The 24,806-nt window shown below is 42.7% G+C and overlaps 1 protein-coding gene across 13 annotated transcripts in view; it reads left to right on the top strand.

Annotated features, from left to right (window-relative positions):
- KALRN (kalirin RhoGEF kinase) overlaps window positions 1-24,806 on the top strand; it is a 758,640-nt gene that overhangs the window by 687,372 nt on the left and 46,462 nt on the right. For 6 of the 13 annotated variants that reach the window (XM_077118101.1, XM_077118100.1, XM_077118102.1 and 3 more), the window contains 8 exons: window positions 4-96; window positions 921-971; window positions 1,839-1,916; window positions 4,723-4,908; window positions 5,275-5,446; window positions 8,735-8,973; window positions 10,682-10,935; window positions 14,540-14,663. In XM_077118101.1, the coding sequence (XP_076974216.1) occupies window positions 4-96; window positions 921-971; window positions 1,839-1,916; window positions 4,723-4,908; window positions 5,275-5,446; window positions 8,735-8,973; window positions 10,682-10,935; window positions 14,540-14,663 (1,197 nt within the window). The other 7 variants (XM_077118114.1, XM_077118113.1, XM_077118115.1 and 4 more) reach the window with 2 other exon arrangements.

Genomic DNA, 24,806 nt, shown 5'->3' with positions numbered 1-24,806 from the left:
CAGGAGGTAAAACAGGAGATAAATCAAAGGCTGACTCTTAGTGACTTCCTTATCAAGCCCATTCAGAGAATAACAAAATACCAGTTGCTCCTCAAGGTAAGAGAGCCGAGAGCCTTGGGTGGGGGCTGGAGAAGGGTCCTCGCCAGGCTCTGAGTCAGCAGGCAGCTTAGGTTGGGGGTTCGGCCCCACCACACTTTCTGTCGAATGACTGTGAGCTCATGTGTATGCACGGGCTTTTAGCTTATCTATTGGTTACTTGCATCAGTCTTGCCTCTGCATAAATTATATAACTGTTGTTCCTTTCTTTAAGATTGGTTGTTACTTGATTTTCTCTTTTTCAATTCACTTTTTTACTTTGTTGCAATTGCTGATTTGGTGTTCCTAAAAATTAAAAACACTAAGAGTATAAAATCAGAGTGGAATGTAGGGATAAGAAAGGGAAAGGCAAAACCCTAGAAAACTTAGGTGAGTAATGCCTGATGAATACTCACCTAAAATTTGATTAAAATTTCATTTTAAAATGTTTGACTTGATTTATCTTATAGAAATAGGAGGTAAATGGAAGAGAAAGATTTACCATAATTCTCCCTTCCTCCCTACCTACATACTCACTCTCTCTCCTCTCCTTTCCCTCTCTCCTTTCTTCTTTCCCTCTCTTTTTTTCTCCCTCTCCCAGATCTTTCTTCCATTCCCTCTAGTCTCCCATAGTTTTGAATATTCCTGGCATTTTCTCCCCATTATTATATCATATGGCAAACAGTTTCCTTTCTCAGCTGCTATACACCATTGCCACCTCTGCTGAGAAGGAAGGTTTTCTGCATATTCTTTTTTTTATGATACTGAGTTTTTTATAGCTCTGACTGTTTTACTAACTGATTGTGCCCCTCCCCATACCCTTCCCTGCTTCCTCTACTTGCTAGGACTTCCTGAGATACAGTGAGAAGGCTGGTTTGGAGTGTTCAGATATCGAGGTGAGTTTTCTTCTTGTAATGCATGCTATTTGATATTGGCTAACTATCTCTAAAGGGAAAAGATTCTCCCAGGAAGCTCTTGAGTCCAGGCTGACCCCTCTCAGAGTAGGGCAATGAGAGCCCTTGCCAACAGGCTGAGGAATGACAAGTGTTAATGAACATTTTGAATGATTTTTTTAGAAGTTGAGAATTCTCCAATGGGCCAGACCAAAGCCTAACCTCCACTGGTATTCTCCATGGGGCTCCCAGTGAAATGTAGTGGGAGGGAATGGAGTTTGACCCTTTAAGACCCTTCAAAGAGTGGGTGCTTTAATGCACAGTTTTATCCATGGATCCAAGTACTCTTTGAATCTGACATATAAAGAATCCATTTTCATTCTGTTCACCCACCCACATCCTGAGGATTACCCCCTAAGTGAAGTCCTTTGAGACACTGACACCACACGGATTATTTTAGGCCAGAGAGGTTATGAACCATTCTAGTAGTTTATTTTAGGGATAAACGTCAAGTGTTTCATGAGCCGATGTAAGCTGCTGCTTGGGCAGCCAGGAAACAACAGAGAGAAGCAAGACAATATGAGAAGGAAGTGGAGTTGATAACCAAAAGGGGGAAGGCAAGAAGAGGACTGAGTGGCAGCATTCCCCCCCACCGCCCAGCCAAGTGGTCACTGATGCATATGGGCCCATGGATTGATGACCGCTTTCCCCAACTAGAACAGAAAACCTGTACTCCTCTTGGAGTGCACAGCAGAGCCAGGGTTCCTTCCTAGACTAAAAGAGCTATTGGGAGTCTTCCAGCACAGAATTGCCATGCACTTCCTGCCTGAGTTTGTTCACCTCCTGAGCTTTTGTTGCTCTTTCCCACAGAAAGCAGTGGAGTTAATGTGCCTTGTTCCAAAACGCTGCAATGACATGATGAATCTGGGACGCCTGCAGGGCTTTGAGGTGAGCCCTAAGAATGCTTCTCGGTCTGTCTTTCCTGGGCAGCAGGAATCCAGGCCTTTGAGGTGTCTTCCCTTAGGGCTCAAGGTGCCGCCTCTTTCACTTACCATCTCCACTTTAGGCACAAGGCCCTTTGGTTTGCTAGCCTAGAGGATATGCCTACTTAGGAAGACTGCTGATAGGGCCATCCTAGGAGGTTTAGAGCAGTCACCAAACTGGATCAGAATTCCAAGGGATTTGGAAAGACCCCAAATTTGTTATAGCTGTTGGACCTGGCAATGACCTCTTTCCTTTTCTTTCTTGCCTGAGAAGTGCTGGGAATGTGAGGGAGCTGGGACTATGTCATGAAAATGGAACTGAGGAGAGAAAACTGAGCATTCTTCTTTGAGAGTGTGCTTCTAATAAACAGGTCTATGCAGTGGCTTAAAACACTACAGTGCATTTTTCTGTTCATTGAAGAGGGGAATCAAGTTTTCGAAAAAGGAACTAAATGTCCCCAGGATTTTGCCTTCAGTGACCTTTAATTTCTTATACAGCAAATTTAGTTTTCTAATTTAAACTTAGTAAGTGATGTTATCAGTTTATATCCACACCTTGTTAATTAGCTGAACATAATCTGTTTTGAATATTAATATAATGAAATTAGAATTGGCACAATTATTGACTGGTACTTAGTAGTTGTTGAACCCCTTAGAGGAAAATGTGGATCTTCTAATCCTGTTTCTTGTAATCCAGCAGCCTGCTATCATTGTTCTTTTTTGGAGAAAAGGGGTTCCTGGAAATTGAGATAATTAAGAAAGTAATAGCTTCCCCCCACCCCAGGCCAAACTAGGATGAATAGAATAGGAACAATATAATGCAAACTGGTGGTAGAGTTAAATTTAGGAACTGCTACATTCAAGTTGGGATTAGTGAGTTGGATTCATGATGTTCTTGAGCCAAGATCTCTTATCCTCCTTGTCTTTCCAACCCATTCTGGGTGTCCCTGCCCAGTTTTCATTGCTTTGTTATGACAGAAACTGCATGAAGGTTTTTCTTGGCTTCATTTTCATAGGTTCCTGCTTCTCCAAGGTTTCTCGAGATCTCAAGCATTCGTGTAAAGCAGGTTTACTCAGCAAGAAGATACTCTGTATTCTAACAACAGTATTTCTTTTTTCATATTGGTTAAAGTTTTACACTTTATCCTTGGAGTTATGCCACCTCGGAGATTGTGGCGAACAAACTAAGTAATCCCTTTTGAATGAAAAATCCCATATTTTCTGAATGAGATTTAGGCTTGGCTTTCCCTGGGTGTCTGGAGATGCTGAGTATTGTCAGGAGGAGTGGATTTTGTTATCTGACTTAAGTTAGATTTCACATTAACTGTCATATGCATGTGCATGTGTGTCCATTTACACCCACAGATAGGAGTAGAGTATTCTTTTCTCCTTTAAATCAAGTGCCATCCTCTCATTTCTCATCAAGAATCAGAGAATCTGCTTTGCATTCCTTCAGTCGGTTGGCGAGGATGGTGAATGTACTTCCATTCCTTCTGCAGTCCGTGCTTTGGGCCTGGGAGAAATTAGCCTCACTTATATTCCCTACCTTTCAAATCCTCTGGTTTTCACTTCATTATCTGCAGTACTATGACCCATGGGTCAAGCACTTATATAACATTAATAGGGCTTTTAGGGATTTCCTGGCTACCTGGTCACTGACCTAATATTAACTTTGGAGCAGGGTAGAGATAAGCCTGTTTGGCTGCTGACTTGGCAATAAGGAGAGGGCAGGTATTTCTCAAGAACACAAAAGAAAAATGACCCATGTGCTGGCTAATGTTTGGAATGAGTTATCACATGTAGGGATCAGCCCACATTCGTTAAAGGACAAAAGCCTCCCAGGAGGAGAGGTATGGTTTAGAGAAGGCCCTCTGGTTGCTGGCCCATATGCTAGGATCTTCTCATTGCAGAGCACTAGAAAAAGTAGGGCTCTCTCAAAAGATCTACGAAGATATGCCAGGGTCAGAGAATATTCCCTTTGAAGATGTGACTGTGTCTCTGAAAACCTGGTTAGAAATTGGCAAAATAAATAGACTCCATTTCTTCTACTAGTTGTCAGCAGGCCTGGTAACTGGAGTCATTTAAAAAGGATCACAGGATCAAAGGACCCAGATCAGGATCAAAACTATCCACCAGCATATAAAATACAGAAGTCTGCATGCGATGTTCCCAGCTATATCTGTTGATAGGTAGCAGGAAGCTATGACTTGAGAATTTCCCCATCCCAAACTCATAGAAGGAAAAGGGAGAGCCCCAACTCATCTGATTATTTGTGTTCCTGGCTACTTAACTTCCCTTGGCCACAGGTTGGTTATGAGTTCATTGCCAAGAGTGCAACCCAGGCCCTTGTTCCATGCTGCAAGGAAACAAATGGACAGTTCTCCGAACTCTGGGGTCAGAAAGGCTGCTTATAGCTTCAGATGCCACTTGCTTTCTTCACTCCTATTAATAGAAAACAAGAAGGGCCAGGATAATTCCTGAACCCCATTTTACCTAACAATTGCTGTCTTCCTTCTGGCGTTTTCTGGAACTGATTCTTAGTAGTTCCATGATTTTCCTCCTTTCCCTCTCTTTTAAGGCCATTTTATGAACAGGAAAGTGACCACACTCTGTTCCTAGATGAGTGATTGGGTCATAATTTGATCTCTTACTAGAGTTGAAGTCTTTGGTGTCAGATCTGTTGTCTGTGTCCCAAAGTGGGAGGTTCTGTGGACCAATGGGTCAGTTTCCCCATTTTTCACTTGTTTCACCCTGGTCCCTCTTTCTGTCAGGGCACCCTGACCGCTCAAGGGAAGCTGCTGCAGCAAGACACATTCTACGTGATTGAGCTGGATGCAGGCATGCAGTCCCGGACCAAGGAGAGGCGTGTGTTCCTCTTTGAGCAAATTGTCATCTTCAGTGAACTGCTCAGAAAGGGATCTCTCACTCCAGGCTATATGTTCAAAAGGAGCATTAAGGTGAGGATCCCCTGGGAATGAGAATGGGCAAGAAAGAGCTGCTTCCCTAAGACGAAGGCACTGGCATGAGTAAGGTTCCAGTATCTTATAGATCCTCAGCCTGATAACGTAGGTCATAGAGGTTGAAGGAAGATATAAACAGTGATTATTTGTGAGAAAAAGTGACAGGATGAGTGCCAATCCCTGACATGATGCTGGAGGTTCTCAGAATCCTGTCATTCAACAGAAACCAATGTATTAAACTATGGGATCCAGGGCAAAATGTTGGTAACTTGTCCTGGAATAAAGATTTTGAGGAGCTGTCATATGTCACTGATTTTTTTTAATTCACTTAAATATGAAAGGGATTAACTTGGTTTTTTCCAGATGAATTACTTGGTCCTGGAAGAGAACGTAGACAACGACCCCTGCAAATTTGCACTGATGAACCGGGAGACTTCAGAGAGGGTCATTCTGCAAGCCGCCAACGCTGACATCCAGCAGGCCTGGGTGCAGGACATCAACCAAGTGTTAGAAACACAGCGAGACTTCTTAAATGGTATGTACTGGGCTGGCTTTCTAGCATGGCTATTTCCAGGGAAGCCTATGCCTCTACTCTTTCTTGTGTCTGGGCTCATGGTGAGTTATCAGCCCAGACCACGTTTTATATGGACCCCAACTTTGTATCTTCAGAAACACTATGTTTATAATTTTTCTGAACCTGAATACACAAGTGAATTCACAAGAAGGGGTGTGCCCTGGGGAAAGGTGAAAGGAAAGACACACTAGTTGAGGACCTTGGGCAAGTCAGTGAACTTTTCTAGGCCTCGGTTTGGTCATTTTATGTAAAGATGAGTTTAGGCTAGACTTATGCTTCCCGCTCTGGCACATGCTGTTCTACCAGCAGGACTGGAAGTACAGAATCATGGCCCAAGTCCCTAGAGTATCAGTTTCACTCTGTGGTAAGTGATATAACGCATCCAGGTTTGTTGTTTGTTTGTTTGGCATGGGCAGGCACCAGGAATCGAACCCTGGTCTCTGGCATGGCAGGTGAGAATTCTGCCATTGAGCCACCATTGCACCACCACACATCGGTTTATTAAAAAAAAAAGATAAATTATGTAGCAGAAGGCCATGACTTTCTAAGATAGAACATGTGATTCAAAGCAGTTTCACACTTACAAAAAGTATTTTTGGGCTATGCCTCCTGCCCTCCCAACTATAGAAAAGTTTGGTGAAAAAACTAGACTAAGTGATCTCAAGGGTTCTTTCCCATGCTGAAAAGTCTAAAATTAAACACTGGCCCAGCCCTGAAGAATGGTAATGAAAGTTGCATATAGTTTACAGTTTCTGAATGTGTAACTTTGAATCAACACTTTTGTTGATAAAGTAATTTTATGCAAAAATATGTGCTTATATAAAACTTGTTAATTAAATTATGATTATCAATTAGGAATTTATAATAGATTCTAAGCTGGAATGAGGTTTTTAAGTAAATGGATTCAGTATAAAAGAAACATAGGACAATAAGTCAAAACCAGGAATAGTTGAAGTAGCAATAATGGCTCCCATTTATTGAGCCCTCACGCTGGGCCAGACACTATGCTAAGCATTTCACATGTATTTTCACATTTAATCTTCACATCAGCATGGAGAGGTAAGTATTAGCACCCTATTTATTTCAAGTAAGAAAAAGTCTCAGAAAGGTTAAGAAATTTATCCAAGGAAACAAAAATAGTAAGTGATAAAACAAAGAATTGAACTCAGAATTGTGTGACTTCAAATTACACCCTTAACCACAAAACTGCCATATAGTTGCTAGTGATGAGGCAAGCATTTATCTGTGTGCTCACTAGCACACAGAGAAAAGAAGGAAACAGGAGCAGACATAAGACACCATACTGTCAGAAGACATTCAGCTTTCCTATCCTAAGATTTATGTGAACTGAATTTGGGAAAATATAGGCTCTCTATGCAACTTATTTAAGAGGGAGGGCATACTATTTTCAAAACTTTAGTGCAGTTACTTGCATATAAACAAATAACAATCCAATTATATATGACATGTATTGATTCAAAGCAGGTTTGATAAGGTCTGTGTCACAATTTTTTGCTATGTATTTAAAACTTGGAAGTGTATTTCTTTGGGCATGATCAATGATTCAGACTTTTACATGGCTCCAAAAGACCTATCTCCTAATTATAGTGAATTATGAAGACATATTGAACTAGGTTATCACCACCTAAATATTTAATGTCCATAAAGCACTCTCCAGGGAGAGAAACTGACCTCTGGCAGGCGTCTCTTCTGTACTTTGATGCTTTCAAGAGATAAGGACGTGACAATGGACCAATGCCAGGCTTTCATTTATGAAAACATTTGCAGGTATCTCAGACTATTTTTTCCCTCCTGAGACCTCAAATAGAAAGCAAATGTTACCTTATGTTTAGTCCTATTAAAGTGCATACCTGTCACTGTAGAAATATCCTTACAATTGAAAGTTTCCTGGGCCCCAGCTGTTAACCCACTTAAATAGTAGTTACCTCAATACTGATGAAAACAACCTAATCAGGCCAGCCCTTGAAGTCACTATTACAGAATTTGACCTATATGGCTTTTGCCTGGCTACACCTCCTTAGCACTCAGACCTTGGGACGTTGTCTTCCTAAACTCAGTAAAACAGTTCATGTCTTTCCCTTCAAATCAGCTTTATTTCCTGTCTACTGAATTCCATTGACTACCATTCTCCCAGTCTCAAAGCCTAAGTGACTTTTTTTTTTTTTTTTTTTTTTTTTTTTTTTTTTAAAGGAAAGACAGAGAGAAGGAAGGAAGGAAGGAAGAAAGGGAAACATCTTTAAACATTTTCTTGTTTTATTGTATTCTGTTTCTCCGTTTTTGTTACATGGGCTGGGGCCGGGAATCGAACCGAGGTCCTCCGGCATAGCAGGCAAGCACTTTGCCCGCTGAGCCACCGCGGCCCGCCCGCCTAAGTGACTTTTGATTTTTCCTTGCTTTTCCCACCCAGCCCATGTCAGAGTCCTATAAAATCTGCCTCCAAAACACTTGTTGCACCTATATCCATTCCACATTCCTCTTGACTCTGCTTAATTCAGACCTCCTGCCTTTTGCTTATCACTGCCTCATGGTTTCTGAATTTGCCTCATCTTTTGTCTCTTCCTCTCCAGTCCTTCCTCCTAACTGCTGCAAAGTTAATTTTCCTCAAGTATGGCTCTGATGATAGAATCTAAATTTCAAGGAGTTTAAAGTTCATTTAATCCAATCACCTTTCATCATCTTCAGAATTAAGTCCGGATGCATTAGTCTGACATCCTAGATCTTTCACACCAAGGCATTTCTGACATCGCTTACCTGTCTCATCTCCTCTTCCTTCGGAGAGACCCTAGGCCCTGTGTCCCAGGTCATCTGACTACACCCTGTTCTTCAAACCCACTGCACAGTGGCTTCCTTCCTGTAGAGTCTAAATGTCAAAGTCTGATGGCTGGCCTTCTTCTGAAGCTCTTCATTATTACCACCACCATGCATACACACACGCACGTACACACACACACACACACACACACACACACACACGTATGCACATATGCTTCAAGAGCCCTCTTGACCTCCTTTTGCACCACACTTTGTGCCTCACATGCTCGCACTGCTATTTTTGGTTTTCTGTTTTATTTAGTAGGTGTCTCAGTTCTCACTGTACATTCTGAGTTTCTTAAAAACAGGGGTAGAGTCTTCCTCACATATACCTAGCATAAAACCTCGTACCAAACAGGCCTCCAAACCCTGTGGGATTCCCAAAGCATAGAATAACAATCTTCTCTTATCCTGCAGCACTACAATCACCCATTGAATATCAGCGGAAAGAAAGGAACACAGCTGTGATGAGGTCCCAGCCCACTAGGGTTCCCCAAGCCAGCCCCAGGCCATACTCCTCTGTCCCTGTGGGCTCTGAGAAGCCTCCAAAGGGCTCCAGCTACAACCCGCCTCTGCCACCCCTGAAGATATCTACCTCCAATGGCAGTCCGGGGTTTGACTACCACCAGCCTGGGGACAAGTACGAGGCTAGCAAGGTAAGGTGACATCCCCTTACTCCCACCCTCACCCTCAGAGGGCACAACTTCAGGGGCCACTCTAGGAAATGACATCTTTGTGTGCACATCATTTTAGCAGGAAGAGCCCACCAAATACAGTCTAGTCTCAGTTATTTCTCTTTCCTCCCCTGTAAATTGAATGAGTTAGACCAATTCTCTCTGATTTTAGAGCTGTTGTCATCTGCAGAACGTCTAAACAAACATAAAGTATTATTATAGTGGCAATTATAAAAACAAGTCATTTTTACCATATAGAGTAGTTGTGGTATGAATTATCTGAAAGTTACAACTCTAGACTTTAAATCTTAGGATGAGATTGACTTTTCTAATGATGATCTGACTTGGGCACCTACTCAAGTGAGTTCATGGTTCTTCACCATCCACTGGCTGGTATGGCAAGGGGAAGGGTCTCCTCAGTGTGCAGATGAGGATGGCCAGCCTGAGGTTAAAGCTTTACTACACATAATCCACCATTCAGACATCATCATGAGCTTAGGTGTAGACTTGACCTTGAACCCAGTCTATACAGCTATTTTGACCCTCCGTGGTGTTGGAAGAAGAGAATAACAGGTGAGGTACTGAATTAAGAATCAGGAAATCTGATACTATTTCAAATTCTGCAACTCACTATATAACCTTAGCAAGTTAGTTAATCTCATCAGGCCTCAGTTTCCCCTGCAACAGAACGGGTCTATGAATAGGAACATTTACATTTTGACTAGTGCTTTCTGATTTTATAGTTTTACTCTTTCTTCTTAAATTATTAGTTGGTGTTGATTTTGTTAAGATCAAATATATGTCTAAGTTTGGTTCTGTGTTAGAATAACTCTTCCAACCTATTTCATCACGTCACCTGGAAATTATTTTCCACCTTAAAAACCCCCCTGCCCTTGTGAATAAGTTGGAATCACATTGTTATTTTGTTAAATACATTGGCGAATTTTTGCCTGTAAGCGTGCTCTATGGAGCAGCCAGCCCACCCTGGGAGTTCCAGGTCTGCCAAGTAGCCGCTGCCCTGGAGTAGACTCACATGGAAAGGCCATGGAGACTGCCTCTCATGGTAATGAGTACAGGGGAGGAGTACAGAAGTTCTGTTCCCACTGGAAATTGGGTCAGGGTAGGTCATGGCCTTGCCTTTGAAATAGGCAAAGGTCTCACTGTTACTCCTGTTTCAAAGAGGGTTGGAATATAGAGGAAGGACAATGCTTTTAAAAAAGGAAAGGAAAGTGCTATAAAAAGGAAAAGAAAGTGTCTGTGTTCTTTCCATTGGGGGATTGTGACCCTTGACCTGATCTCTGCCCAGACCTTACTCTGCCGTGCTGCTTACATAGCCCTGTGCCAGTGCTCTTCCTTCCATTAGTCAGTCCATATGCTGGCACGAAGGTTGCACGCTAGGCAGGGGCTTATAGGTGAAAACTGTGTTGTACACCTTCACCTGAGCTGGGGCTGGGCCTGGGCTATGGTGCTACCTGTTCACCCATGATTATAATACTATATTAAACATTGCTATAAAAAAGACACTTTTCTAAACTTAATTTCATTGTTCAGGATAATATTCTGAGTAATATTCTGCTATTTGCCCTGCTACTGAGAGGTTGGCTTTTTAACCATGCAGCAGGATGCACAGCAAGCCCATGTGAACCTGCCTTCTTATATTTGTATCCTTCTCACCCTTGTGTCCTGACAGAATGACCTGGGAGGCTGCAATGGGACCTCATCCATGGCCGTGATCAAAGATTACTATGCACTAAAGGAGAATGAAATATGTGTGAGCCAAGGTGAGGTGGTCCAGGTCCTCGCCATCAACCAGCAGAACATGTGCCTGGTGTACCAGCCGGCCAGTGACCATTCCCCCGCAGCCGAGGGCTGGGTCCCAGGAAGCATCCTGGCGCCCCTCACCAAAGCCACGGCAGCAGCAGAAAATAGTGACGGGAGCATCAAGTAAGTGCCTCGTTGGCTTCCCCGGGAGAGGAGTATGTGGATTAAAAAATTTCAAAACAAACAAAAAAAAGAACACAATGCAAACAGACGATAGGGAATTCCTGCTGCTTGTTCTCGACAGTGCCACAGGAACAAGTGTTTGAGTGCTGGAACCACACGCAGCATGGGGCATCCAGGCTGGATCGTTCCAGGTTTTTTTGTTGGTGATGGTGGCGGTGGTTTTCCTCTCCTTTCCGTTTATGATTTTCTGTCCATTTTTCCCCCTCTTTTCTCCCCCCAACTCATTAAGAAAAGAACCCTACTGAAATCCTAGGTGACAAAAGGCATGCCTTCCGTTGCTACATTTGACCCACCACAGGACTCACTGGACTGGACTTCTATTTATATTGTTTTAAGTTACTGATATATATATATATATTTTTTGATAGACACCAAAAAATTACCTTAGCACAGATGCCAGACCTGTACAGGTCAGAGGCATGCTGCTTCTCCCAAGAGAAAGGGAAATTTTTGGTTGTCTGGCAATTTCCGCTGTACAGATTGTAACTTCTTTTTTTTAATTTTCCCCCTTCCCCTGTCACTTTAATATATGTTCATGGTAATTTGTAAGATATTTCTTTTCCTTATTTTGATCGCGAAGACCCTTCCGAACACATTCCTGTATAAAGTATTTTGCACTATTTAAAGAAACCCATATGGATAAAGTCAGGTTGTGCAATATAATGAAGAGTCACAATGTTCATCATTGTTACCTGTAATGTAACTAATAATTTTAAATGTACTATTTTAAATATGTAAAATAAATTTTCACCATGAGCATGTTTTAATGAGGTTAAAGACTAGTTGACCCTTTTTCCCCCATTACACTCTTATAAGACTTTTAAATGTACAAATCGTTCTCTTTTTTTAATTTATTTTCTTTTCTGCATTTTAGAAGTTGGTTGAATGCATTGGCAGTTCCTTCTTACACAAAAAAGTGCCTTTGTCACTGAAGTTCCAACCCTAGCCTTCCCTACCAAACGGCTCCCACTGGTTTTTCTTTAACTTCTGAAATGAGGAATGATGCAGGTTGGATGCTGTCCAACTGGTTCCCAGCAACTGGGTGACCTTGAGGTGCTGACATAACTAATGAGTAACTAGAAGGAGTGTTTGGCTGGCATCGCCCCACTGCTTTCCCAGCCATGTGATTAAACACAGAAGAACTATAAGGAGCTCCCTGTAATATCCAAACAGCTGCACCAAAAGCACTTTCTCTAGGTCTGGGGGATTGAGGCTGCCTGACATAACTCGGGCCTCTCTAGGTAACCACAGGCCAAACTGGACATGAGTAGTGGCCTCTAAGACACAATAAGCCCAATTCGTTTTATCCTAAAGGTATTTGCTTTTAATGCTTTTTAAGAATCCCTAAGCCATGAAAACCAAGACCCTCAAAGTGCTAAAGTTCTTATTAATCAATGGCCTTAAAGAGCCAACTGTTAACAATTTATGAGCTAATCATCCAGGTTCTCAGCCCTTGTTCCTTTTCACCTTTGGGTCTTTTGTCACTTACTCATACTTTCCGTGGGAGGGAAAGAAGGGGGGATGTCAGGCTGAATGAAAGAGAAAAGATCCAAGTGAAAACTGGTTATTTTGGTTCTTGGTCAGCTGCTCTGACACAAGGGTGAGTGGGGGTGGAAAGGAGCAGATGACTAAAATTGTTTTTAGTGTCCTTATCAACGAAAGACACTCACCACACTTCCCAGGGCCTGTTATGACCACAGGAGTCAGAGTCGGTTGTAATGCCCATAGGATAAATGCCATTGAAACCCTTTTTCCACATCAGTACCAGGGCCTGTGGCCAAGAGATGGAAGCTCCCCAAACCATGATGACGAGTTCTTCTGGGAAGAAGATTATGAAATTGGGCCTGATTTGCCACTTGAACTACTCAGTGTCTTCCTTCTGAACATTATTTTTCACATTTCTAATTTCTCACCAAACATACTGAATAATCCAAAGGGCTGTAATAAACATCATAGTGCGCGTGCACATACACACATGCACTCATGTAAGCACACACATGTGTGCTGTGCCGTCTGCCTTTGGAGTCTTTTTAGCAGGGACCTTCCCAACTCGAGCTGATCTCAGAAGGAGTCAGGGACTTGGATTTTTGGGTAAAGAAATGAGAGTGTCTGAAGTCAGTAGGGTGAGATCTTATCAGGTTAGCGTCCGTGACTGTTTCTCACCCAGATATGACAATTGGATCAAGTTGCTGGTTTTTAGGGGAGCCTAGAGAATCTGCCTGAATATTTAGGAGGTACAAGAAAAGATTCTATAAACAGATTCTTGCCTTTTGAAGAAACCCACTTTCCCAGAAAATTCAAAAACATGACTATGATTTCTTTTTCTTACTCAGAAGATTATTATGCATGTGTGTTACTAAGAATTTCTGGAACATATTCCTCAGGATGCCCTAAAAATCCTGTCAGATGCATAGTTTCTTGGAGGAAATGCTATGCATTTCAGAGTATCCTCCATCCTCCTAAATCTCATTTGCCCCTTACCTTATCCTCCCTCCCTTAATGAAGGTTTTTTGGTGGAGTCCTGTCTGCCTAAATTTGACAAGGGGACACTGAAGGGAAGCCAAGTCTCGCTTATTCCAGACAATGATTAGAACTTCATCCAAACTATGTGACCACACCTGAAATCGATGACACCTGTTCAGGGTCACTGACTCTGTTTGTGACTTGGCTTTGGTTTCTTTGTCTTTGGGTCCCAACTATTGTGGAACTCAAGAGTGCTGCTCTGAGCCTCCCTTTACAGGTCTTTGAAGAAGTAGCTCCCAACCCCCTTGTGGGAAGAAATAAGTTAGGTTGGTGTAAAGGGACATTGCCACTCTCACCTCCCTGGGAGCATGTAGAATCTTCTCCCAGCAAGAAAACTTCAGGACCTCTCAATGACTAGCCCTAAACGCACAAACACTGAGTGACATGGAGAACATAGATCAAGAAGCCAACCCTTCTACCTAAATCCAGGTAAATGAGTGGGGCTCACCTATTAAGTCAAATGCCCCCCGAAATCTTGCTTGTTCATCAGTTTTAGGGAGTGGCCACTACTCAAATAGTAATGATAAAGTGGGACTGCTGAAATCACCCTTTTGGGGATTTATGCCTTGTCCTGGGAAGGTGTGCTGCCAGTAGCTTACATACCATAGAATATAATTCCCTTCTCCTGTCCCATCTTCCCCACCCTCCATCCTGTACCCCTCCTCCATGCCCTTTAGGCAGGGAATCCCTCAGTCCTGTAAGGCCTCCTCAGTATAATATAAAAACTTCCTAACCTCGTAAGAGAGTTTAATAATCCAGACTACTCATATTTTCTTCAAATGCTGCCAATCAACCTTGCATCTCTAGCAGGAGAGGTCAAAGTTCATCCTCACTCACTTCTGGTTGGAGGTGAGGTCAGCTACCAGCCAGCACAGGAGCTGGCATGCAGGCTTGGGGCCTCTGAAGCTTGGGCTTGACCGGAACCACTCACCTACTGACTCACCCAAGGGTGGTTAGCCCTCCTACCACCTCACTCTGCCCTGACCTGCCATTTTGATTGGTGCATTTTTTGGTACAACAGGAAGTCATGTTCATGGCATACCCTACGCATGAGAAAGCGGGCAGAAGTGGAGAACACGGGTAAAAATGAAGCCACAGGGTCTCGTAAACCCAAGGATATTCTGGGCAACAAAGTCTCTGTTAAAGTGAGTAAGGTATCCTGGAGCTGTGTCCCCATCTCTCATCTACTCCCACCTTGCAGCATTCTCACAAGGCAATTTGGGTGGAGGGGATTTATTTTTCCCCGTGCGGGGACCAGAGGGGAAGTAGTTTAGCAGAATTTTGCATGCAACATCAATTTATTTTTTATTTTTTATTTCTCCTGGCAACTTCAATTCAAGTAAGTACCTTTTTTTTTTCTTTTATACCTTTCTTTTTACACTGTGCAGATGTTTTATAGCAAAATTATCTGCATTATTCTCTTAGAAATGCAAGATGCTTGATTCATACTCAGTTTCTCAAAGCTGTCCATTCAGGTTCCTAGGTTTGAGAATACATACAGTTTAAAGGGTTTAGGGATGCCTTCCAAACCCCTAACCCTGTGAAGGCTGAGGTTTGGAATTGAAGGGCCTCTGTGTCCTTGGTAAAGTTTCATTTCTTTTCCCCAGAGTTCTGACGACATCACCTTTGGGTCATTTTCCTTCCCTCTCCCTATGCATGGGAAAGGAAGGGTTGCACATTGATTAACCCTAAGTTATTTCTTTGCGAAAGTCCATCTATTGTTTTTATCTCACTGATTCTAAGCTTCGGCAGTCTCCTGTTTTCGCCATCTTGAAATGATATGATCTGCTTTCTTTTTCTGACAAGATCTGCCTCTGGATAATGAAATTAGGTTGTTGATTAATTTTGTTATAGTGTGTGAACATGTACCCTTTTACCCATTCCTGAGCAAAATAAGGACAAATGAAACCCATTCTAACGTCCTCCTTGGGGAAAAGAAATTGTATTCTCTCCTTCACCCTCATCTGGGAAGTCCAGCCTCACAGAAGACAACAGTTTAAATTCTACAGCTGTCATGCTTCATTTGGTTGCTTCCATTGCTATTTCCTGTGAGATCAGCAGTTACACATGATCCCAGCCTTCCCTCCTTGAAAAGAGCATGTCGCTGCCCTTGGTGACTCACACCCCCACCTTGAAGGCATCTGAGTTTTTCTCTGCCCAATTTCCCATTGCCCTTGCTTCTCTGAAGTTCTCTCTCTCCAGCAAAAGCTACCTGTATTCTAACTGTGTTCTTTCTTCCCCCTTCCTCATGCTGCCAATCAAGGAGACGAACAGTTCCGAGGAGTCTGAGTGCGATGATCTTGACCCTAATACTAGCATGGAGGTAGAAGCAGCTATGTTGTCATATTTCATACAATGATTGTCTTTCTTTAATGTGTCTATAACAGTGATCCTGCTAAAGTGACCAGCCAGGCAAGGATAAATTGTGATATTAAGATATCCCTGGGTGTCCCATCCCAACCAAAATAAAAGGTGGCGGGGGGGGGGGGCACAAAAAACTCTTAATTCAGCTTGATTTTGGTCAAAAACTACCTAGAACTTTTTTTAAAACAAAAATTTCTGGTTCTCTTAATTGCTTACTTAATACTTTCTTCTTTGGAGGGTTTGGTTTTATATAGAAAATATCCAGCTTCATGATTTCAAACTTAAATTTTTCCCCATAGAAAACAGCATTATAAGTACTGGTTGGTTCCCAGCTAAAAGACGAGAACCCAGTTAGTTTTTATTTCTCCCTCTCTTGTTTTCTCCTTCTCCCCTTTTTCCTATTCTCCCCCCCCCCCCCCCCCCCCCCCCCCCCCGCTTTATCCCCTTCATCCTGTTCTTCTCCTGAATCTGTTACTTCCTTAAAGCTCCAGCAAAATCATGGGCCCAGTGTGGTTTTGTGGATGACCTGGCACCTCTTTTCTGTGTACAACTGGTTGCTGGCAAATGTGAGGTGTGATTGGAGCAATTGTAGAACACACCTTTGCCCAGTCCCTGGGTTTCGTGAGGCAGGGTGTGTTGTGCCCATAGTGTAAAGGAAACCAAAAGCCCCCCTACTGTAACCTTGCAGGGGCCTCTGTAGAGATGGTGAGACTGAAACACCACATAGGGGACCTTTATCACTCTGGGTTATGGATATAACCAAAACAACATCTCATCTAGTTCCAACTTTTTCTAGTCCAGAAACTCTTTTGTGTTATAGAAACATGACTGTAATATGGTTGGCCCCTGCGTTACAACCATCATAAATCCACAAACCCTAGGGAATTTAAGCAAATGTGGAACTGACTTTCCTTACCAGTTTGTTTTTCAGAGTAAATTGTAATTTTTTTTCCAAATCTGTTTCCCTAATCCAAGTAGTGGATAAAAGATTAGAGATTTCCTCTAAATGCAAAATAGAGAATATTTTTTAAAAAATCTTTTCCTTCCTATAGTCCTTAACCTTGTCACATAACTAGACAGGCTTTTATTCCTATTCTAATTTAACCTAATACTATAGAAACCTGCCACCATATTATCACAACCACCACAAAACCAAAAGACCATGAGGCCTAAGAAGGGGTGCGTCAACTGTGGAAGAAGCCAATTGAGTTGAATCAGGCAAGAGTTGAAAGTAGGTATTCTGCCAGGATAAAATCATCCCCTGTGGATGTGGGTATTACCACAGAGCTAAATTTGACAGGTTTGGGGTCAATGCAGTGTTATACTGTGGGAGGAAGTGGATATGGCATTTATAGCCTAAATGCATCTTAAAGAACGAGGAAGCCAGAGGAATTCTCTGGCTCTGCTTTCCTTGCACTTCCTAGGGTAGGCACCCACTCCCATGGAGCCTGCAGCTTGTCAGCTTCCAGAGGGCAGAATCTGTATCTCCAGATCTGAGTTGTTGGCATCTATCAGAGAAGCCAGCTGCAAGAAGAGGAAAGCCGGAGTGAGGGAAGGGGAAAACTGTGTTCCGCAGTGCACTTTGGGACCTTCTCTAGCTCTGATGGATGGGAATGAAGAATGTTGACTTTCCCACTCTGCCTTTTAACAGAAGATGTGGGCACAGAGCAAGGGGGACCAGAAAAGGAACACACAGTGAGATATAATCAGATCCTCCGTCCCATATTGATAAGGAAAGGGACACACACACACACGCAAATCTTACCCCTGCTTTGTGAATTAATTACCAGTTTCTCAGGTCATTCTCACGGAGGCTTGCAGCAAGGGCTGAGTTGATTGAGATAGCCATAGGAAAGTGCTTTGGGGTGCATGAGTAAAGGCATTAGGGCAGTAATGCTGAACAGAGGAAAGCCAAAAATTATGCTGATTCAGGTCCCAAAGTTTTCAAATACAACAGTTAAGACACAAAGTTTCTGTTGGAAAAAATGTCAGTTAATTAGAACCCTCAAGGGGACTGTGTGCTTGGAAGTTGCTAGTACTCTGGTGAATCCAAGCTTTCCATGGTCGTTGTGCATGCCTTATCTATTTCACATGCATCGGTGGGCTCTTCTGAATGTGTTGCCATCTTGAATTCAATTCTGGAACAGACTTTGAGGGGAAGCAGGCATTTTGGTACTAGCTAGTTTAGTGTTTTCAGACACAAATAACAAGGTATAGAAAGGCAACCTATTCAACATGAGTTGAGAATTTTCTCAAGGGATAGGTAAGTAGAAACTTACTGCAATTTACATTGCAGAAGAAAATGACCAGGGGTGCATAATGAAAAGAGAGAGACCTTAAAGACCTGACTTGAAATACCGGTGAGTAGGCTGTCTCTTAAAGAGCTCTAGCTACTAAATTGATGATTTTAAGCATCATCAGGCCCAGCCTGGCCCCCAACTTCACCCTTGTCTTCTGAACTGGATTGCTACAATCGGTGTTGTTTCCTTGGGTGCAGTTTGCTAAATTGCCCCTGCCTTCTAGACCATGTCCTGTACCTTTAGTGAGCTGAATTGCAAATTTCCTGACCTGTGCTGAGAGCATGAACTCCAGCTGACATCTTGGCCCCTATGCTCTGTACATTTGCCCTCTACTATGCCTCCAAAAGCTAAATCCTGCCCTGCTAACTGACCATCCTTGACCTGATATCAGAATGTTGTATCCAGTCCCAGGCACCTGTCTCCTGCCTCCACACCACTGTCATTACTAAAGCATTCTTCAGTTTTTCTCAGTGGGTGGACTAAGGGTTTCTTTAAAAGGAGTAATTTCTTGGGTTCTTGCTTACACATCGGCTGCTTGCTACCATCAGCACTGGCATATGTCCCACCATAGTATCTTGGGGAGATATGTAGGCCCATCCTTGAAAGCTAATTAAGAGAAAAATAAAGCACCTTGAATCCTAGGAATCCAACTCACAAAGCTTTCCAAGACACCCACTTTTTAGAGAGAGGAAATTCTGCTGTAATGCTTGCAACATTTAATTCCCCTCTAGAGACACCCCAGTGAATATTCTCAAGAACAACCCCCACGCCCAACACCACCACCCACACCGTTGACTGTTGCAAGATTGGCTTTGGATCTTTGCCATCCCCTCCTGACCTTAACACCCCCTTCCCTCCTGCCAATCTTTGACCACACTTCATAGAGAACTATTGTTTTTAAAACATGTCTTTCCATAGTTCAGCCTATTTCTTTGCCTTGCATTAATAATTTAAACTTTGTGTCTGGAGGAGGAGAATTATATGTGAGAGAAGTTTTCTTATGTGGATTTCAGCCAAATCAGGATGAAAAGCAAATTCTAGGGTGCTTTGGGAACACCTTGATAACAATTTAATATTAATTCTATTTTTTTCCAGTACAGCTCAAACTGCTGATTGTCTTTTATTAAAGAGGAGCACAGAAGTGATGGTGGGTTGGGAACTATATGCCCATCTGCCAGCTTCCTCAGTCCTACCCCAGGCCCCATATCTATGTACTAGAACTGAGTAGTGTGGGGCTGAGGATGGGCCAAAGGCTCTAGGCTGAAACCAGGTCTCAAGAGTCAAGAGTCAACTTTTGCTGTCTTTTAGCCAATGCCCATCTCTAGCAAGGCTAGAGCCTTCTCTTAGTTCAACTCAAGCCAGACAGGTTCTTGCCTCCATACCACCTCTGAAAAGTTGTCTGAGAATTGCATCACGACACACAACGCTTGGGTTTTTGCCCCTGCCCTTCTCCCCAACCCCAAGTATTGACACTTACCTGCAGCACACACTACGGTCCAAAGGCCTTAACCAAGCTTCCAGACTTAGGCCCTTGCCTTCAGGATAGGGCTTCTCATCCCGGTTGTTATGTCAAGCCCAATTAATTAAATGCATTTTAATAAATAAACAAACAAAAAAATGTCAGTACCACTTTTAGCAGAGGAGGTCAATCCATCAGAGTAAAGCGGATTCCCCAAGACTCCATCTCTGCCCCTGCCCTTTAACTTGCTGCCAGCCACATTCATGACACAGACTATGGGTAGACATTACCCTCAGTTGTAACACCAGCCATGAGGTATTTAGCTCAGAGTTGCTTTCTGTGGTAAGAACAGGCTTGTAAAGGATACTCTTGAAGGATGAGGCAAAGAAAGCACCTGGGAAAATAAAGCTAAATTTGGGAGAAGTTTCAGTCAGGGCAAGAACCACAGACTTTTGGAGTTAACAGAATCTTGGGAACTTTTAGCCCATCCTCAGCCCTTTGGTTTTCAAAGCAGCTTTAAGGCAGCTTCTGGTTTTCCCTGGCCCATCGTTCTCCTACCTACATCATCCTGCTCCTAACTTGGATCACTGCATCTCCAGGTTGATTTTAATCTAAAATAAAGATCCTGGCAGACAAGAAGTCCTGCCTTCCAGTCCCATTTTATTCTGTGTGAATTTGTTATTCAGTTGTCCAGCCCAACAAAAAGGAACACCATTTCTGCCCATCCCTGCTTTCTTGGCCTTAAATATGATTTAAATAAAAAGCCATTCAAAGGCATCATCACTTGAAAAGGACACTGAAACAGGTATCAGAATATCTGCATTCCAGACAGATAGTCTCAACTGCTTGACTTTGGACAGACTGCTTAGCTTTTCTGAGCCTCAGGCCTCTGGGGCGGTTGCACAGCTCCAAGTGTACAGGTGTTTATGTAAATGATTTGTAACCAGTTGAGCACCGTACAGTCTGAGGTGTGAGATCAAAGGATTTTGCTCTCTGACACTTCTGACTCTGAAAACAATGAGAACCTGAGAGAACAGGAGGTGGAAGATTCTGTGCTCGCCCCTGAAACTTGCTTTTCAAGAGGTGTGATGGGAAGGGCCTTGACGGATTTCCTCCTGAGACCTGACTGGAGTGTCCACTCCCAGCCCAGGGAAGACTTTGAGTGGCCAGAGCTAACTCTTCTTTTCTTCTTTTCTTCCTCAAACCCACAAATCTCTGGCCAAAAAATCACGCATCTGTAAAAAGCCAGCCTGCTGCTCCCACCTCAGCTGCTTTGGCCTCTTTGTCCCAGATACAAAGCTTCAAAATAACCTGGCCAGACAAATTGAAGAAAATTTTTACAACCCCGAGCAGGTGACAGACCTCCTGGCATTGCCAGTATCTTTCCACAAGTGCCTGTTTCTCCATTTTATGAAAAGACTTTTTTATTAAAAAAAATAATAAAATTAAATTTAAAAACTCTTTGGAGGAAAAAAAAGTGAAGCATCACATTTCTTTCATTTTATTTTACAAAATATTTGTTTTGTAATATATCTGATGGGTTTGGCTTAGAGACTCTTCCTGCCTAGCTTTGTTCCGACTCTACATGTACACTGATTTATATTTACCCAAGAGAAGGGAGCTTAGCTTGCTGAAGCTGGTATTTCTCTCTACTGGGAGATTATAATACGATCTTTCACTGCACATTCATATTTATTGTGCCTTTTGTTCCTTGCAACCACCCTGTGAAATAAGTAGGATAAGGCTTCTTATTCCCCTAGAGGAAATAGGCTCAGAGAGGCCCAGTCTATACAACCAATAGCAACAGCAGGTCTTGATTCTGGTGCGTTGAGAGGTTGAACTAGCCATGTGAAGTCAAGGAAGCATGCTCACTAAGGCTCAGGTACATTCTTAAGAAAGGCCAATCTCAGTCCCTCCCTTGTTACACATCTGCTTGTAGAGGGAGAATTTCCTCCTCTACAACATTTTTAATCCCTTGACCGTCTGGGTCATTACTCACCCACACCCTTTCCCAATGACTCAGGAGCCAAGAAAGGAAGCCCAATTATGTGGATTTGAAATGTCTGAATTGGCTTCTCAAACCAATACAGTCACACAGCACACCCTCAGTCCCACACATCCTACAGCCCTTCACCCTAGTCTGATGGCCTAAACCATTTCATTTATGTTGCACACTAATAAGATTCCTAGGTGCCCTTGACCCAGGAGAAGTTGCTGTAAGGGCCTGCTATTGGAGAAGCAAAGGCCAAGATGCTCTTTACCTCCATCCCACTCCACCCCAGAGCTGTCAAGGGTCACCTATAGTCTCACTCATTGTGATTTTCTAGTCAATTCTAGATTTTCTAGTCAATTTAACAGAATTTTATTAACATGAGGCATTGTGGTGAGTGCTATGAAGGGCCCACATATTAGGTAAGTTTGAGTCTCATGCTTATGAAGCTTGGAAGGAAGCTTCATGTGGAGGAAGGCAGCCTATATTATATTGCAGACTTTAAAAGGTGCTTTACTACAGAGGCATGGAGAAGGAACTGAGTGCTTCTGACTGGAGATAGTCATTCATTTACTCAATAGATATTTAAGCACCCACTCAGGCACTGGACCAAAAATAGTAGTAGCTACTATTAATCAATAGTCTTTCCTGTGTGCCTGACACTATATTGATTCCTTTCATCCCAATAGCACGTTGATATAGGTACTATTATTATTATTATTCCCATTTTGCCTATAAAAAAAGCCTGAACACAAAACCTAAGGCACTTCCCCAAGGTTATGTATCCTTAAGCAGCCAATCTACCTCCCAGGAAGCCTGTGAGCATAGTCACTGGCTTCATGAGATACCATTGAATGAGTTGAATGAAGTAATACAATGTTAATGTTTTTGAGGAAAGGGAAAGAATGAGGAAATAGCATGAACAAAGGTCCTGAGGTATGAAAGGGCCTGCACATTTCACGAGGAGTACATGGTCTGGTATCTGAGGTTTAGGGTACATGGGAAGATTTCTAGGAGATAAGCCTGGCAGACAGACTGGAGCCAGACGTGCTGGGAAGTCTAGACCTGACCCAGTGGATGGCAAGGAGCAACAGAAGAGGTTTAAGCAATGAGTCAATATAATATTCTGTGTTTTAGGAAAATAATTGACTTCTGTGTAAATAATGAGAGGGATGGGAGGACCTATTAGAAGACTTGCAATAGAGCTAGTGAGAGTTGAAAAATACCTAACTCGAAGGTTGGGGAGAGAAAGCAGGGAAAAGGAGAGGATGAGAACCAGTAAAAGGTTGAGGAGGAGAGGCGGGAATGAAAGCAATTGAGTACAGTACAGGAGATGTCAGGCTGTGGGCCTTTCCACTTGAGGGCTCAAAGATAGTCCCAAAATCAATCCTCCACTCTCCCACATCTCCAGGACCGAGTTTAACCTGTTGTGGCTCCATAGACTCTGGGAGGTTGATTCACTCAGTAAAAGAATTTTTGAACGTGGAGGTATAATCAAGGTCAAATTATTAAGGGATAAGACCCCAAAATATTCATCCATAAACTCTTTATCCAATGTTAAGATCTTGACTTCCAGGTTGGAAATGTAATTTATAAAACATAAGTTATAGTACTGCCACCTGTGCCACCACCACTCACAGTCCCTGATTTCTAGGCTACTAAGATTCACCCATGTGTACCTGAGAGTCCTAATTACAGTGTCACCTTCCTCTGAGTGGGTCATATCTGAAGGAAGGTCAGCCACAGGGCAAAGTCAGCCATCCACACTACCTGTACCCAGGAAGCTGCCCTTAGGAACCTCATCTAGGAAAAATTAGTCCTGATGTCTTCCAGCGATACAAGGTAAGAGAACCTGGGACAGATGCTGCCATGTCTCCACTTCTAGTCATTTTTTGCTTTGTTTTGTTTACTTTCTTCCCCTTTCCTTTTTCCCACTTTCCCCTCTCTCATTACCTGCTTCCTCTTCCAGTACTGGTTCATTTGCCTCTTCTACATGTTTACAAACAGCTTACAGTATGCTGAGCACAACAATTGAGAAAAGAGTGTGGCGAGGTCTTTTTTTTCTAGGGTAAAATTTGATTATACTATAGTGCCTCCTGTTTCTCCCCAGTGAACCATGAACTCCTCTTGGGCAGATCATAAGTTATCTCATCTGCCTGTTAATCTATAAAGATTTATGGAATGAATGAATGAACTCACACATTAGTTACAAGTCCTCATTTACACATAAAGCAGAAGGGGAATACAGTGGGGATCCCAAAAGAGAGAGATTAGTCAAGTTTGGTAATATTTCAGAAGAGTCTTAAATGAAGAGTGGGATTTCAGGAGATGGGAAAAGGAATAGCAAGTGTATCTCATTGGGAAAGTGAGGAGATAAGCAGAAGTAATAGCAAGTGCCTAGTTCAATTATGGTCTAAAGTGCTTTTGGGGAGGAGTGGTTACGTACTATTGAAAAAGTATTATAGGGCATACTGTGCACAGGCTAAGACATTTATACTTTATCAGAAATAGGAAGCCATTGAAGATTTTTGATTGGGGATGACCAGACATGGGATGATCAGATCTTGGCTTTATGAAAATTAGTCTGGTGTAAAAATGAGATGGAAACAGGGAGAAAAAAACAGAGGGACCATTTGGGAGATTATTGTTATGGGTCAAGGGAGAGAAAAAAACCAAATTAAAGTGGTAGAACTAAGAATTGAGAAGAGAGATGCTGAGGAGACAGACTTTTCAGGTCAGGGCAGCTAGTAGTGGGGAAGTCTGAGAAAGAGCATATGGGGAGGAAGCGTTCCAATGGTGGTGCGCATCGGTGCCTGAGAAGAGTGAGGCCTGGCAGTAGAGCCTGCCATTGGTGAGACCATTCTTTACCAATACAGGTGTCAAGCGGAAGACCAGGTCTGGGCGGAAGGTGGTAAGTTTGATCTGGAATATATTGTTTGAAATTTATTTGGGTCATCCAGAAGAGCTGGAAATTTAGTACTGGAGTTGCAAAGTCAGGACCAGAGACAGACATATTGAAATCATCCACAGAAAAGAATTGGGTGAAGCCATAGACTTAGACAAGAACACCAATGGGTGCAGAATGAAAGGAGCCAACTAGGAAACTGTTTTCTCTGCTTCCGTAATCCATCTCCACTGGCAGCCCTCTCTCCTGTTCTCTTACATATTTTTCGTC

This window comes from Tamandua tetradactyla, chromosome 10 (genome assembly GCF_023851605.1).
Source record: "Tamandua tetradactyla isolate mTamTet1 chromosome 10, mTamTet1.pri, whole genome shotgun sequence".
Classification (NCBI taxonomy): domain Eukaryota; kingdom Metazoa; phylum Chordata; class Mammalia; order Pilosa; family Myrmecophagidae; genus Tamandua; species Tamandua tetradactyla.
The sequence above is the reverse complement of the archived record's forward strand: the minus strand, read 5'-3'. Positions and strand labels throughout refer to the sequence as shown.